The sequence below is a fragment of the Ictalurus furcatus genome, chromosome 19 (assembly GCF_023375685.1).
Source record: "Ictalurus furcatus strain D&B chromosome 19, Billie_1.0, whole genome shotgun sequence".
NCBI classification, from domain to species: domain Eukaryota; kingdom Metazoa; phylum Chordata; class Actinopteri; order Siluriformes; family Ictaluridae; genus Ictalurus; species Ictalurus furcatus.
This window is the reverse complement of record NC_071273.1, coordinates 22,260,371-22,276,075: the sequence shown is the minus strand read 5'-3', so window position 1 is coordinate 22,276,075 and position 15,705 is coordinate 22,260,371. Positions and strand designations below refer to the sequence as shown.

The following is a 15,705-nucleotide window of genomic DNA, read 5'->3' as shown; positions in this document are numbered from 1 at the left end:
TATTACAGTAAGGGACACCAAAATACGTGTGCTTTTGGTACTACACTTAAGTATTATTTTGGGTGTACTTATACTTTATTTGTGTGCGAGTTACTGAAATTGAATACTCACATCGCCAAGAAAAAAAAAAACCTCTTCTTTTTACTCCTTATACTCCTTTTTCATTTCGACCTTCAAAATACTCGCTACAAATGACGAGTGTGATTAAGACTGTGCTCTGCCAGACCCCGGCCCAAACCTGCGAGTGTGTGTGTGTGGTGCTGATCATCAGCTCCAAGGAGCAAACCACTTCTACTCCAACACACCTCGTAATTCCTCCCGCTGCCGTCCCCCTCTGCCTTCCCCACTGATATCAGAATCTCCAAAAAGCGAGAAAACAACCGCTTACCGTTCGTCTTTGTTCTGTCGAATGCAGCCTTCGATGATCTCCTTCACCTCGGGTATGGCCACCTTATCAAAGCTGCTCGGCTTCACACCCTGCACAGTGAAAACAGAGATAAGACCATTAATAACAAATCAAATATGTCAGATCTCAGAGACAGGAACCCGGGCTGTCCGAACACCCGAGTCACAGACCGAAGGTCCTCGAACACTTAAATAACTAGGAATTCATGTTCAAGAAAAGAAAAATGTTGACCCCTCTCTAACAGGGCTTTAGCTCGAGAGTACTCTTAGACCCTGATCTATTTATACAATCATGAGGATCTGTTTTACTCGGAGACCACAAATCACTTCTGTAAGTCAACATCTGCTGAATGCTGTCAAGTTAAACCTCCTATAAACAGAGGTGGTCACGGCACTCGAGAAGTCCTGCAGGAAAACCCAACGTATAACTGCTGCTTTGTTACAAACTACAAGTGAACCGTAGCACTAAATTTTTGCTCGAGCGCGATTTAAAAATGGTGGCGTTATTAATCTATCAAAAACGGAACCATATCAGAATGGTTTTATTTCCTCGTCGGCTACACAATAGGCGATGTTTGCACTTTGCACTGTGTGACATGTCATAACCAACACCCAAACGCAAAACGTCTAGCGTTCGCACTTGAAGGTAAATACAGAGACAGTTCTAATTTGACGTCCGGGCACGAAGACGGGTTTTCTGGCTGCTTTTCGAACCGATTCGGTCCAGAGGCCGGGCCGTGGACAGACGAAAGCCGCGCTGAGCCGCTAGTGAACGCGATTAGTGAAGCTGTGCGGTGTAATTGAGTTTGGGTCGGGGCAATGAACTGCACATTATTACACCCTGAACCGGTAAAACCATTACGAGCCCTCACAATCTGTCGTTAAAAGAACCACGAGGAAATACGGATGTGGATTTCGTTCTAAAATAGGAAAAACGTTCCCTCTTAGAAATAAAACATTCTGAATTCTTTGCTGCTTGGTAGTTTTATCCCAGTAAGCAAGTATGACCGGCACTCTGAATCCTTCGATATCGAAGCAAGACGAAACAAAGCCGTCAAAAAGATCTGAGGAACTTACCGGAGATAACCTGGTACACAGAGTGCCGACGGGTATACGCTGCGTTATTCTAGTCTGCTGCACTGTTTACAATTCCGACTCTGTCTCGGGCTTATATAAGCATGTCCAGGCAGTCAGATTCCAACGCCAAGCAAATTTAAGGATGATGAACTTTGATCTAATGCAATTAAGTCAGAAAGGCCAAAGCACTGCAATAACAAGGTGATTAATACGGACGCACGCAGAGAACGTGGTCCTTTTAATCCGAACGCACGCTGCTTCGTGCTTTTTCCCAGGCCGACATGACGAAGAACGATCACAGCTAATCAATTTCCTCTACTTCTGAAAGTAAAGGGAGGAGAACACGCGGGAAAGTTGGTGGCGGACTCGAAGGTGGAGACTGACTGAGAAAACTCGCAAAAGCAATTACGAGTCGCGGATCTCGCTTTGTACTTCCCGTGTAATAGTTTTATTTTCCGCTCGGGTTCGTTCGAGCGGCGCGCGACATAATTGTGTTTAAGGGTCTGTCGGATTAAGCGGTTTCCATGAGAACGAGGGCCTAAAATAACTCGGACGTTATCTCCGAATGACTGAGTCCGAGTCGAACTGTCAGATCTCGTAGAGAGCCTCTTATTAAAACGCTGTCATTAAATGTCATTAAAAAAAAATCCCAGGAAAATGTGAGACACACAGTCTGAATCTGAGAAGATCTGAAGAAGGTGTTTTTAGAATGTGAGCCTGATTTAATTAGTATTCGTTAGACAGCAAAGCTCGGTCAAGTTCAATAGTTATTGCTGGAGTTTAGTTTAGCGAGCCAAATTAGCGCACTGCTGTGTTTAGGTAGCTGGAAGACTGATGTTGCTCAATCAGGATACGCCAATTCTCTTCTTCTTCTTCTTCCTCCGTGTTTTTGGGCAGTTTGGTAAGAAATTATATTATTCCTATTAATGCTTACATAACCCTCGCTAAAGCCTTCTTTATGAAACGTTTATAAACACGAAGGCAAGTAAATACGCAGATAAATACAGATTTCCTGTTTGGACATCCACTAGAACCATTCGGATTAAGGGATAAAATTGTTTCTCCCGTACAAAAGAACACTCTAAATCACTTCAAAATGAGAAATCCGTTTACATAACAGGTCTCCGAGGGGGCTGGGAGGAACAGATGTGTCGGAGGAGTCAAGTCAAGATCGCGAATCTTTAAATGGCCTCGGACTGCATCGGTTTTCATTTGCTGCCATCTCTGCGCTGTTGGCTGGGAGCGGACTGAAAAGCCTGGAGTCTGAACGTGCATGTGAAAGACATCGAGACAGAGCAGCAGAATCCAGGCCATGTCACGAGCGTCCTGTGTGCGGAAAAGGTGAAGAAGGATAACTGATCTCGTCACCCGTCTGTCTGTCTTTCATCGCAAAGTCCTGACAAGTACGAAGCTGCGACACGCCTCGAACCACACGGAGGCCGGGCTAGAACTTTCTGCTGTCTCTCACGCGAGCTCTCAGAGGCTGGGAGCCGAGATTCAGCAGCTGAAACATTACTGTTTCTGCATAAAGACTGCGGCATTCAGAGAGAGAGAGAGAGAGAGAGAGAGAGAGAGAGAGAGAGAGCCAGAGAGTAAGAAAGAAAAAACCGAGAGAGAAAGAAAGAGATGAAAAGGCAAAAAAAAAAAAAAGGTGATAAAGAAAGTGTCAGAGAGGGCAGAGAGAGAGAGAGAGAGAGAGAGAAATAAAGAAAAAAACAGAGAGAGAGAGAGAGAGAGAGAGAGAGAGAGAGAGAGAGAGAAATAAAGAAAAAAACAGAGAGAGAGAGAGAGAGAGAGAGAGAGAGACAGAGAGTAAGAAAGAAAAAACCGAGAGAGAAAGAAAGAGATGAAAAGGCAAAAAAAAAAGGTGATAAAGAAAGTGTCAGAGAGAGAGAGAGAGAGAGAGAGAGAGAGAGAGAGAGAGAGAGAGAGAGATGAGGCCTGAGTTTAGATACAGCAGAAAGATTACACTGCTCAAATATATACATACATTTAATTATATAATATGTATTGGTCAAAGATGAAATGCATTTTTGTCTGAAATTAACAATTATATGTCTGAGCTCTCATAAAGGAATTTACCAGAATTTACTTAGAATAGAAAGAAAGTTCCAAGGTTACAAGATCCAACGTTCCAATTTCCAAAGTACCAGGCTACAAAGTTCAAAGTAAGTTCCAAAGTACCAAAGTTCAAAGTAAGTTACAAAGTTCAAAGTAAGTTCCAAAGTACCAAAGTTCAAAGTAAGTTACAAAGTTCAAAGTAAGTTCCAAAGTTCAAAGTAAGTTCCAAAGTACCAAAGTTCAAAGTAAGTTACAAAGTTCAAAGTAAGTTCCAAAGTACCAAAGTTCAAAGTAAGTTCCAAAGTACCAAAGTTCAAAGTAAGTTACCAAGTTCAAAGTAAGTTCCAAAGTACCAAAGTTCAAAGTAAGTTACAAAGTTCAAAGTAAGTTCCAAAGTTCAAAGTAAGTTCCAAAGTTCAAAGTAAGTTCCAAAGTACCAAAGTTCAAAGTAAGTTACAAAGTTCAAAGTAAGTTCCAAAGTACCAAAGTTCAAAGTAAGTTCCAAAGTTCAAAGTAAGTTCCAAAGTACCAAAGTTCAAAGTAAGTTCCAAAGTTCAAAGTAAGTTCCAAAGTACCAAAGTTCAAAGTAAGTTCCAAAGTTCAAAGTAAGTTCCAAAGTACCAAAGTTCAAAGTAAGTTCCAAAGTTCAAAGTAAGTTCCAAAGTTCAAAGTAAGTTCCAAAGTAAGTCGTGAAGTTACCAAGTAAGTTCCAAGTGTTCCAAAGGTCATCACTTATTCTGTTCTAAAGTTCCGAAACTCTAAAGTTTCAAAGTTTCAAAGCTCCAAAGTTACAGGTTCTGAAGTTTTAGAGTTTCAAAATTTCAAAAAGATCCAAAGTTGCACATTCTGAAGTTACTCATTCTGAATTTTCAAAGCTCCAAAAGTTACACGCCCTGAAGTTTCAAAGTTCTCAAGTTCAAAGTGCCAAAAGCTACACGTTTTAAAGTCTCAAAGCTCCAAAGTCACACGTTCTGTAGTTACAACTTCTAAAGTTACACATTCTCCAGTTTCAAAGTTCTGATGTTTAGCTATTTGTTCCGAGAGCGTACCTTCGAAAGAAGTCTAAAACACATTATTTAATATTGGAAAGGAGGACAGCGGCGGAGCGGTCAAGGAACACAAAGACTCCAACTGGCAACGTATCCTGCACTAACCACTAGTCTCATTTCCACCTGTTGCATATTGATATCCAGAAGTAAAGCGAAACAGCACAACCTGACTGATTCCAAGCTCAAGTTTAACATCACAGTGTGTGTTATTTATTCTAAATGCAGGAAAACTGGATTCATTCTGGATTCACATATTATACAACTGAAATGATTAGAAACTTGGTTTTGATCACATTAGTGCCTTGAGATTACAGCCAAAAATACTCATAATTCTCCACGAGAACACTGGAAGCATATGATTACTCGATTGAACAGCCTCTTCTCCTCAGACTCGTGTCTGCTTTATTATCTTCCAACAGCAAAACAAGCATTTTGTGGAAGGAAATTAAAGGCCACACATTAAGGCCTACATTTAGACTGGGTTTATTTAGGAGAGCAGGACAGAACGTCTACACAACTTCTAACAATGGTCTGGACACACACCCTACTTCATGGACAGCACACACACACACACACACACACACACACACACACACACACAGTCTCAGCTTCACGGTCAACAAGCTGCACTGGGCTTGAATAAACACCGCACATCTATAAATGGTTTATAAGGACAAACATGGATATTTGGAGCTGTGGTATCACACACTGATTGAGATTTGTCAGAAGAACCCACGAGGGGCTAAAGTAAGAAGCCAACGTTGCATGACATAAAAAAACATTTAACATTATGACCGAACCCAGATGGTATACGACAGCATTTTAACGTCTCTCAAAAATTTTATTACAAGCAACCTAAAATGGAGGACAGGAGCTAATTACAAATCAAGAAAAGACACGAAAAAAACAAGACTGTTTTTAGAATAGTGTGTGTTAGTGAAAGTCTGGAGCTTTCAGCGCAGGGTGACTTCACTTTTTGAAAAGATCCCAAGAGCACTTAAAAAAAAAAAAAAAAAAAAAAAAAGAGTGAGACTTGGTGCAGCTTTTTTTTTTTTTTTTTTTTAAAGTTCAATGTTTTCCAGTAAATTTCTGGGTGGATATTCAGACTATTTCCAGTGCTGCAGCAATGACAGTCAAGCTCAGAATTGTATGGTTTTGGCATAAACAAGAGTACATGAGTAGCTAAATTTCTCAAGGTGTGTCTCAATCAGCTCCCTAGCTCCCTAGCTCCCTAGGTCATGACTCAGTATATGGTATACACAAGTTTTGGCCTTGGTAAGAACCCTGGCTCACTACACATTGGGACACTAACGACTCACTGATTTCCAGCAACATGACTACGTACTCGTGTTATAAAACATCACCACTGGCATTTAACAACAACAGGCAGGACCGATATCTGACATTATATGTCGTATCAATTTGTTAGCTTAATCGCACACGTTTCTGTCATGGTACTTCAAGCAGGATCGTAGTGGATTTTTAAAAACACTTGAAAGTCGTTAGACTCAAACGAACCATATATAGAACGTCAAGAAGTTAAAAACTGCTAACGTAAGTAAATCATACAAAGATAACGAGCTGCTTACATTTGTAAGCGAAGTTATCTGAGAGTCCGTCGTCCATTTTGTTTCCGAGCCGAGAAGGTTTCAGAAAACAACTCGGTAAGGAAACGTAGTGAGCATCGATGCGCCATGGTTTTTTGCGGTGCATTGTGGGATTTTTTTTTTTTTTTTTACGGAGTGACCGTTCCAGTGCACTGGAAGGATTTTGAAATTAAGGACAGCCAACTCTCTGATCAGAGCCCTGACTACTGAACTACGGCGCTAATAGAGACGCAGCCTAAGCAGAAGGAGTTCTGATGCTCAACACCTTGAAATGATACTAGCCAATGATCCAGTGCTGGGCAAGCTGATGGTTTGTTTGTTATAATGCCTTTGTAACCATGACAACCTGTAGCTTTGATTTTAGAGCCAATTTTAGATAACTGCATACATTTTAATCAAAACAACAACAACAACAACAACAACAACAACCCTGTGACTAGCTAAAACTAGCTGTGAAATTTGCCACATCGACTGTCCAAAGACATTAATGTGCGAGTGTGTGTGTGTGTGTGTGTGAGAGAGAGATGCTGTGGCACTGTAATAGTATGGCAGCACATGAAGTAGCGCAATGCTGCTTCTAAACACAATACTGTGATCAATTATGCCACAGTAGACATTTCTGAGCCATCAAAATATCTCTTTACAGCCCTATCCTGATGGTATTAAATCCACATGGGGTAATTTCCTGTTTTACACATGGGGTCAGTTCCTCGGTGTTTTTCTCAGGCCTCCTCTGAGCAAATTACAGGCTGAATTACGTACTGTTTTTCGCCCCGACACAGCGCTCGTCTGATCATTTCAGTCCGGACGCACATGCCCGTGCTTTTCTATGCAGATATCACCTCGTGCTGGGGGTGGGGTGGCGTGGCGTGGGGGTCGATGTTCGACTGCTGCTATTAAACACTTCCTGAGTGGCGAAATGAAAAATGGATGCTTCTCGTATTGAAATTACAACCCACTAGAAACTCACTCCTCCTCTGGTCGTTTGATTTCTGTCCGATCGCACGCTTATCATCACTGACGAGGCACTGAGTGATTTATCACAGACGTCCCAACGGACGCTGATATAATCCGAATAGGGCTATTTTTACAACTGACTTGATGTTAAAACACTGTACTCTAAAACAGGACAAATTTCAGAACTGTAAACATTTTTCCCCACGTGCGTCGTGGAAACGTATCGTGATACGATAAGAACAAACCATCACCCACCTGCAGGTGCGGTCATTGTTCTCTCGTTGGTAAGATCATAAAAATATATACACTCTTCGTTGTCGGAATAAGAGAATGGCCCGATACATCATTAATTCCATTTTATTTGTATAGCGCTTGAAAAATCAGAGGACAGAGAGTATCGTGGTGCTGGTGTGGGACGTTTCGGCGCTTGAACCCGCCCCCTAGTGGACAGAGCTTTCAATCCTCCAGAGGTACGTAGGTGAACATGTACGCCCTGCCTCTTGGATTAGCTACAGTGTTTATAAGGGTGTAGATTACAACCGTGACAGGTGAGCAGACTTGTGTTTTAGGTGAGGGGAGATACTCACGCTGGTGACCCGCCGGTAGATTTGCGCTGGGTTCTGACACTCTGAATACGGGTACTCTGAGGTAGCCATCTCCAACATGCACATCCCAAAGGCGTACACGTCCACCGACTCGTCGTACTTCTCCTCATACATCTCGGGTGCCATGAACTCAGGGGTACCTTAAATCAAAAGAACCATTCAGAACTCAGAAACTGGCACTTTTACTCACCCAGCAGGGCTCAAGGAAGGGAGAGGAGTCAGAACGCTCCCGTTTCCTGCTCTGCATCTCCCTGAGAGGAAAGACAGAGGGGAGCAGAAAGAAGGAAAACAGATTTATAAAAAAAAAAAAAAAAAGGGGGGGCCATTTTCAGTTATTAAGTAGGGGATGAACTCTGTTTTGTTTTGCTGTGCTAGACCTTTTTCTTTTAGCATAGAGATGCTGGTGCACAGAAAGCTGACAGGCTTTTAGGCATCAGACGAAGAACATGTTGGCAAAATTAAGTGATATGAGCTCATTTTTGTGCCCGAGTTAGGATCAGATATGTTGATGATTCTGTGCACCAGGTAAGTCTGATAAAAGAAACGGGCTCGCACACATTTATTGCATTTAATTTGAATTTTTCAAACCTTTTTGTTTTTTTTTTTGTTTTTTTTTTATTGTGGGCTTGTTAACTTACCAGTGCCACGTTAGAATATACTTTCTGTCTGAACTGCTGTACATTAAATAATCCACACAGCACAGTGACGACACTTGTGCTTAAAGTCCTACAATTTTGAAGCAAAAGACATACTGAAGAGAGGAACAAAATAAAATAAAATAACAGACATGTCATCTTAAAGGTTGCTTTAAAATATCACGGCATCTTAAACTCCTGAGAGGGAAGGAAAACAAAAGTGATGAGGCGGAGAAAAATTCGACAACAATAGAGAGTATTTTATCCGTTACAGTCGACAGTCCTCGAAGCAAAGCGTCGGTGTCCACGAGAGGAATCCCATGCGGCCGAAACACTAACGCCGACCGCACGATGTGGACGGATTCAATTACAGACTTCAAATATAAACGCCACCTATTATGGAAATTCAAAGTGCTTTCATTAGTGCGCTTTACAAGCCAATTAGCTGTTTGTTATTGTTTTCAGCGGGAAAGCAGAACTAAAAAAGGTGGTTTCCTGCAATCAAAAGAAATCTATGAAGCCTCCAGATCCTCCACTCGGCTGCCGGGAAAACCCTGGTGCCGCCGCAAAACTCGACAAGACGCGAAGATCTCTCTCGTACCGGTCGCGCCAGCGAAAAGCGAGAAACGGTCGAAACGGTTAAACCTAGGCCGTACCTATGACGCTCTTGGCAAAAGAAGAGCGCTTTAGAGTAGCCAGGCCCAGGTCGCCGATCTTTACAGAGCCGGTGGGACCCGTGATGAAGATGTTGTCGCACTTCAGGTCCCGGTGGATGATGGGAGGAGTCCTGGTGTGGAGGAAGTGAAGGCCCTTCAGGATCTGACGGCACCAGCTCCTCAGGACCTTGATCTTCATCACCTTAAATCGCTTCAGGTACCTGCACACAATCACAAGAACACGTTATAAAAATATTAACGCCGGTGCTGGCTTAGCGGTTGAGGCTGTGGGTTACTGATCAGAAGGTCGGGGGTTCAAGTCCCGGTGTGGCCAAGCTGCCACTGCTGGCCCTTGAGCAAGGCCCTTAACCCTCTCTGCTCCAGGGGGCGCTGTATCATGGCTGACCCTGCGCTCGAACCCCAACTTCCTGGGGCATGCGAAGAAAAGAATTTCACCGTAATGTATAGGTGATCATACATCATCATTATATAGTTAATATGGGCTTACACTGCACCGAGAGCAGGAACTCTGTATCATGAGAGTTCTTCAGTGCAGAGGCATATCTATTTGCCATTTTAAATCACAAATTGTCTTTATATATCTCGGTCATTTCAATAACCCTCCGTGACTGGCATCGCCGCTCGTTTCAGCCATGAGCCAGACTAAATGAATTCGATCACGTGAGGAATAAAAGCAGAAACGCAGAGATAAAACTGGTGATCTATTGAGGTTTGTGCAATGATAGATATTCACAGTGTGATAGATATTCTAACTAATACGATGTGTGGCTTCATGATTATTTTAGGCGAGAGTACTATTAGGTTATAATTAGGTTAGTAAGGGCCACAGCTCTGGGGGGTTAAAAGACATTCGTGTTGTTGTTGTGTTGGCTTCGATGGCATTGAGACTTCCACTGGAGGGAAACAGATGGAAGAAGATGGAATAGTCGATTTAGAGGACCTTTTGGAAATTCAATTACACCGGTTAACTGGATCAATCCCAATTTCCAGAACGTACAAGTGTGATTAACGAGCAGGGGCCTGTAAGGTGACTGTAGTAAATCAAATATCAGTAGAAACAAAATGCAACACTACCTCAAACTCAATACAGTATAAACTATTAAACTGTGTCTGTGCAACTAAAAGTACTAAAATGACAAGTGCTTACTTTGTAAGTATTTACAGCTGTATGATTATTTTCCTGTCGTATTCCCTCAATCCAAATCCCGCAATGGCCGACGCTGAAGGGGTTAAAACCAGCTCAGAGAGGTTTATAGCATGCTTGTTAAATACCCTGTGAAACCAATTTAAACCATTTCAAAAGCCTGCAGCTAATCAGAGTATACACATGGGATAAGAGATAAGTGCAGAGAGAGCAGCTGTAATGTTATTTAACATGGAAGGGTGGGGTAAGGCTGTAATTAAAATGTGATTTTTCAAAATTATGATGATTTTTTTTTTTTTGTTAACATTCGGTGTGTTCATCAGTCTCTTACTCAGACGGTACTAAACAGAATACTTGGTGTGTGTATTTTTATTATATAGATAGATAGATAGATAGATAGATAGAGTATTTCATCAGAGGGCCATAATGCTTCCCCGCTCTCAGATGGACATGGGGTTGGATAACTGCATTCCCCGACCCCTCCAAAACCTCCCCCCCACCCTGCCCGTACTTTCATCAGATTATACACAGCCTAATCCAATCTGCTGGAGTCGCGCCATAGCCAGGGTTTAGCACCATAATTCTCATTACAACAACCTGCTCAGTAGAAGCAACAGGAGACATTAATGTCATTCAAGGCGGATGAAATTAACACACACACACCTTACTATCCTAAATCAGGGCCGTCCACCGACAATTATTGATGCAGCTTATGCTACGCTACAACTAACTGTAACCCTGACCCTAATCTCGGTAACCACAAGGAAACATTCAGCTCTTTTAGTTAAGTTTTTGTATTACAATAATACCAATAATAATAAATTCCTCATGGGAACCATGCACGAGGTCAACTTCGTCAGATAATCTTGGAACATTTGGTCCCAACCAGGATATAAAAACACACGCCGCACACACAAGTTTGGTGGAGCAGAACTTTATAAATATGATGATTACGTGACACCAGAGAGACTGGAAACATATCTCTTCTTTCTGTTAGTATTGTTAGGGGCCAAGCATTTAGTGCTTATTATTATTATTAGTAGTAGTATTATGTCTCAACCTGAATTTTTGGTGTTCAACTGTCACACACAATTGTGTGAAAATATAACTATTTTCTGTTAATAAATGCATCACGTTTAAAAAAACAAAACACGTGTAACAGCAGTGTAATAATGTTCATAGCCACACACCATTATTTATGCCAGCACTGCAGTTGCACTATTTGAACACCAGGGGTCCTAAAATCGACTGACACGCTTCATACATAAGATAGTTACACAGCTACAACAGTTAAAAAAAAGAGCTCTTCAGACAACAGCTCAGCTTTCAAACAACACCAAAGTCATTGGAAAACGGGCATTTTAGCCAACTTTGGAGCTCTATTTCTATTATGGTGAACCTGTAGTACATTTTGTTTACAATATTAAACAATATAGTAATTGTCTCATAACCGTTTTCTGATCTATTTAGTTTTCTACAGACAAACATGTACATTGTCTTGCATCGTTTATGATTCAGAAATGAAAGTCAGTCATAGTTTCTCTTCATTCGAATTTTCTTTCAAATATTCTGAGAAACGTATCGAATCAAACCGTGACTGGAGTGCATCATTACGTGTAGAATTTACCGAGAAGTCGTGAAGACGTTAAATATTTAAAGCTCAAAAGGTGATCGGCGCTTATGTAATAACTGTAGGTGTAGTTAATATAGATAATAAGATGTATAATTTATATGGAGCTTTTGTGGCCTGCCAAGTATAAACGTTTCAGGTATATGTTCAGAAGCTACAGTTGCTGACTGGGCCATACATCACTTTACAGCTTTGGGTGGCTTCAGGTTCGTTCGCGTGACTTACGTAAAGCACGACCAATTCCACGGAATAGCCTCGAGGGAAGAACCTGAATTTTTATTTGAAATTACATCTTGGCTCTGTTCCAAATATGAGGGTAGTGACATGTCAAAGAATTCGATTGTAAAAAATATATATATAAAAAAATATATATTATATGTATGTATAAGTTGGTTACATTTGCTATGGGTGGTGTCCAACTAGTAATCCTTTATAGCAGATAAAAGGGTGAGGCTGTTTTCAAAGGCAGAATTTGATTGACATTTGGGCAAACAGCCCAAGCTCGAGCTAAGAAGTGAAGACCCGGGGTGAAATGAAAGAAAGCTCACTGTATAAATATCCCATCATTCACCGACTTCAGCACAGCCCAAAGAGCTGTATTCATGTTCCTTAATGTATCGTAAAGAGCAGAAAACCACTGAACACAAATTAAAGCACGTTCCTGAACAATGCCACAGCCTGGGAGAGCTAACTATTCAGTGTACTTTTATTTGGCACTGGCAGAGAGCATACAGGAACGCTCTTAAAGGGGTACTTTAGCAGCCGCTTTAGGAGGCCCAGAGTAATAAACCCTTTACAATTTCACACCCAAAAGTCAGCGAATGAGTTACAACAGACAGACCGACAAAAGCCGGAGATTTACAGAGGGCCATCGGTTGTCCTGCTGTCCGGATGGGACACTAACACCACTTTAACCTTTTAACCCATTCTTCCTGTAGGAAATCTTTAGCATTATTAAATTAAATTACTTTAAACTGGTTCGTTTGACGACAGCATTCTCGACGGTTCTGTGCACGATTTTAGGCTCAGCTGTTATATTGTTATAGTGTTAGTTCTCAAACCAAATCAATTTAATAAAACTACATTTTTTTATTATTATTATTCGCTCAAACAAACAATAAGCAACCTGCAAGGTAAAAAAAAAAAAAAAAGATGATTTATATACAGGCCAGTAAAATACATTTTAGACCAGCTCTGGATCTCGAGATTCATTTACCTAGTGTAGAAGAGTTTACGTGCTCCCGATAAGGCTTTGACATCGGTGATGAAGATCCTGATTCCCAGGATACAAGACATCAACAGATGTACTTTTGTTCATCACCTGCATCTGCTCTCTCCTCGAGCCACGTTCACGGTGTCTGCTCATCAGTGACGCATGGTGTAAATTCATCAGGTGAAGAATTTGATCGTCGTTGTTATGTAATCAGGTCCTGTTCTGCTTCGTCGCCGATTTCAAGCTTCGTTTCACAGTGCTAGGTTATTTTTTCTTTTTTTTTTTTTTTTTAAATCACCTTTAAACCTTTAAAAGATTCAGCGGGTGATAGGATGGTAATTTCCTGGGAATTGCACAGGTCCACCGTTATGTGATTACGATGCTCTTTAACTCATTCCTGCTAGGGATGCACGATTCATTTAAACGGATATTGATCTCGATTACGATTTTCACTGCCCACGATGACATGGGAATGATCGACTGCGATACTGACGTTTAAAATCCGTCCTCCGCTCATAGAAAACTCCGCTGCAGATCAAATCAAGCGTTTCCTACACTTACAGCCAGTCACCATAGAGTGGCGTGGGGATGACGCCATTTTGTAACGCCGAAACCCGGAAACGAGTTAGCATTTTAGCCCTTCCGGTTCCATCGTCCCGAAGTCAGTGGGGGTTTTTTAATGGGATTTTGGTGAAAAACCTGAAATAAGGTCTGTGGTGAACACAAGCCAGAAACGGGACTACAGACGTTGTCGGGGACTTTAAACGTCATCACGCCGAACAGGAAAAAAACTTTGCAGATTAAACTGGTTCAGGTTTGCTGTGCACAATCCCCCCCAAAAAAAACTGTGGATGAAGAACGATCCACGAGTAAATCCGTACTACGGAAAACGTTTTTAAATCAAGTTTGGAGAAGTTATCGGAAGCGTGGTGATGGTGACGTTGAAGTCGAGCGACCGTGGTGTAGTTCGTTTATAGCGTACGGTTAGCTGTTTATTTCTGAGGATTGTATTCAGGCTTCAAACTCCATAAAAGTTGTGTTCATGTGTGAAAATCATCTTGCTGGACAAAACGTGTCCGTATTGTAAACTTTTGTTGATCACAGAGATTAGTTTTTTTTGCAATAATCCAAAAGTCTATATGAAAATCCTATTGTGTTTTTGTCGAGGGAATCGGTGTGACGCTAACCTCCGGGTTCCGGTACAGAATGACGTCATCCCTGCGTCACCGCTCTATTGGGTGATCTGTCTGCGTCTCTCCTCCTGTAAACACTGTTACTGCCTTTTCTGCATTCGCCTGAATTGTTTTCATTTGGTTGCATATTGTTACATTTGATGCGTATGTTCATTTGGCTGATGGCGTATTTATTTTTACTCATCCTATATTTCGGGTACGATTTTATTTATATTTCGCATTAATGAGATGATGCACGTTACGGTTCAGTCTTAATTTGATGCACAGATCTGTACATTAGCAGGAATGTAGCACAACATGGAGGTGAAAGCAGCGGTCTGTTTATTTAAATGTGAAAGTGCGATAAAAATATGTCGTCCCTAAAATCAATGAATGATCGTGATAAACAATCGAGATCTCAATATTGATGATCATTTTTGGCCATAATCGTGCAGCCCTCGGTCCTGCTAAATTGCTGAATAAAAGTGTGTACTTGTGTGAAAGGGGTTTAACATCAGTCCGTCAAGTGAATAGGAGTAACAGGGCAATTACCTTGAGCACGGCATGTTCCAGCATCTTTTTCTTTACAAAAAGGAACATAACATAAGAGGAAAAACACAAACACACGCCTTCATCCTGATCTGTAATGATGATGATGATGATGATGGTGCTCTTGTTCTCTGTGTGATTAGTTCACGAACATATTAAAACCGGGGGCAGATGAACACACTCGAGCCTTAACTATGAGTTCGGCATGTCTAACACAGCTTCAAGCAACATTAGGAGTCAAGGAGGACATCGCAGTATCTAACGCCGCTCATCTTATAAACACTCGATTTTCACGTCACACATGACCGTATTCAAATTCACATTCTCCCAGTTCTATGCAAATGAAGTACAAAACTTCAATAATAATAATAATAATAATAATAATCAAACAACTGGTTCCAGGAAATTCCTCAGAGCAATCCTATGATGTGGGATGTCTGATGTCTGTCGGAACTTCTACACTCACGGACTTTCTTTCCGCTTTTCCTGCTGGGGGTCATGAAGGCAGCAGGCTGAGAAGGTCAGCTGTGGGGGTTTTAAGCCACAGAGCCTCCTCCTCCCAGGAAAATCTTCCCTACGCAACTGAGAGATCTAAACCTCTCAAACAGGTCCCGGGTTTTCCCAAAGGTCTTTGTCCGGCGTCTGAAAAGGCAGAAGCCGACCAGCACCCAAACCACCTCGACTAGTTCCTCCTGACTGGGAGGAGCCGCGTCTCTACTTCGAGGCGCTCCCTGGTTGAACGTAAGCACATCAACACTAGGAAGGAAACCATGGTCTCTTGTTCCATGGATACTGATACTGCGGATTGCAATAAACAATCCTTTGACACCACGTCATCCTACATGACGTAAGCCTGGTGTACGCGGTCAAGCGGATGCAGGCGATCTGGACGCATTTCGTGATTTAATGACGACCATGAAATCA

General features: G+C 41.7%; 1 protein-coding gene across 6 annotated transcripts in view; it reads right to left on the bottom strand.

Moving 5' to 3' along the window:
- Positions 1 to 15,705, bottom strand: part of wnk1b (WNK lysine deficient protein kinase 1b) — a 96,849-nt gene that overhangs the window by 38,601 nt on the left and 42,543 nt on the right. For 5 of the 6 annotated variants that reach the window (XM_053650752.1, XM_053650756.1, XM_053650753.1 and 2 more), the window contains exons 4-6: positions 9,053 to 9,273; positions 7,744 to 7,901; positions 389 to 477 (exon numbers count right to left, since the gene is read on the bottom strand). In XM_053650752.1, coding sequence (XP_053506727.1) covers positions 389 to 477; positions 7,744 to 7,901; positions 9,053 to 9,273 — 468 coding nt within the window. Of the gene's footprint in view, positions 1 to 388; positions 478 to 7,743; positions 7,902 to 9,052; positions 9,274 to 13,063; positions 15,110 to 15,705 lie in introns of those variants that run through there. The other variant, XM_053650757.1, reaches the window with a different exon arrangement.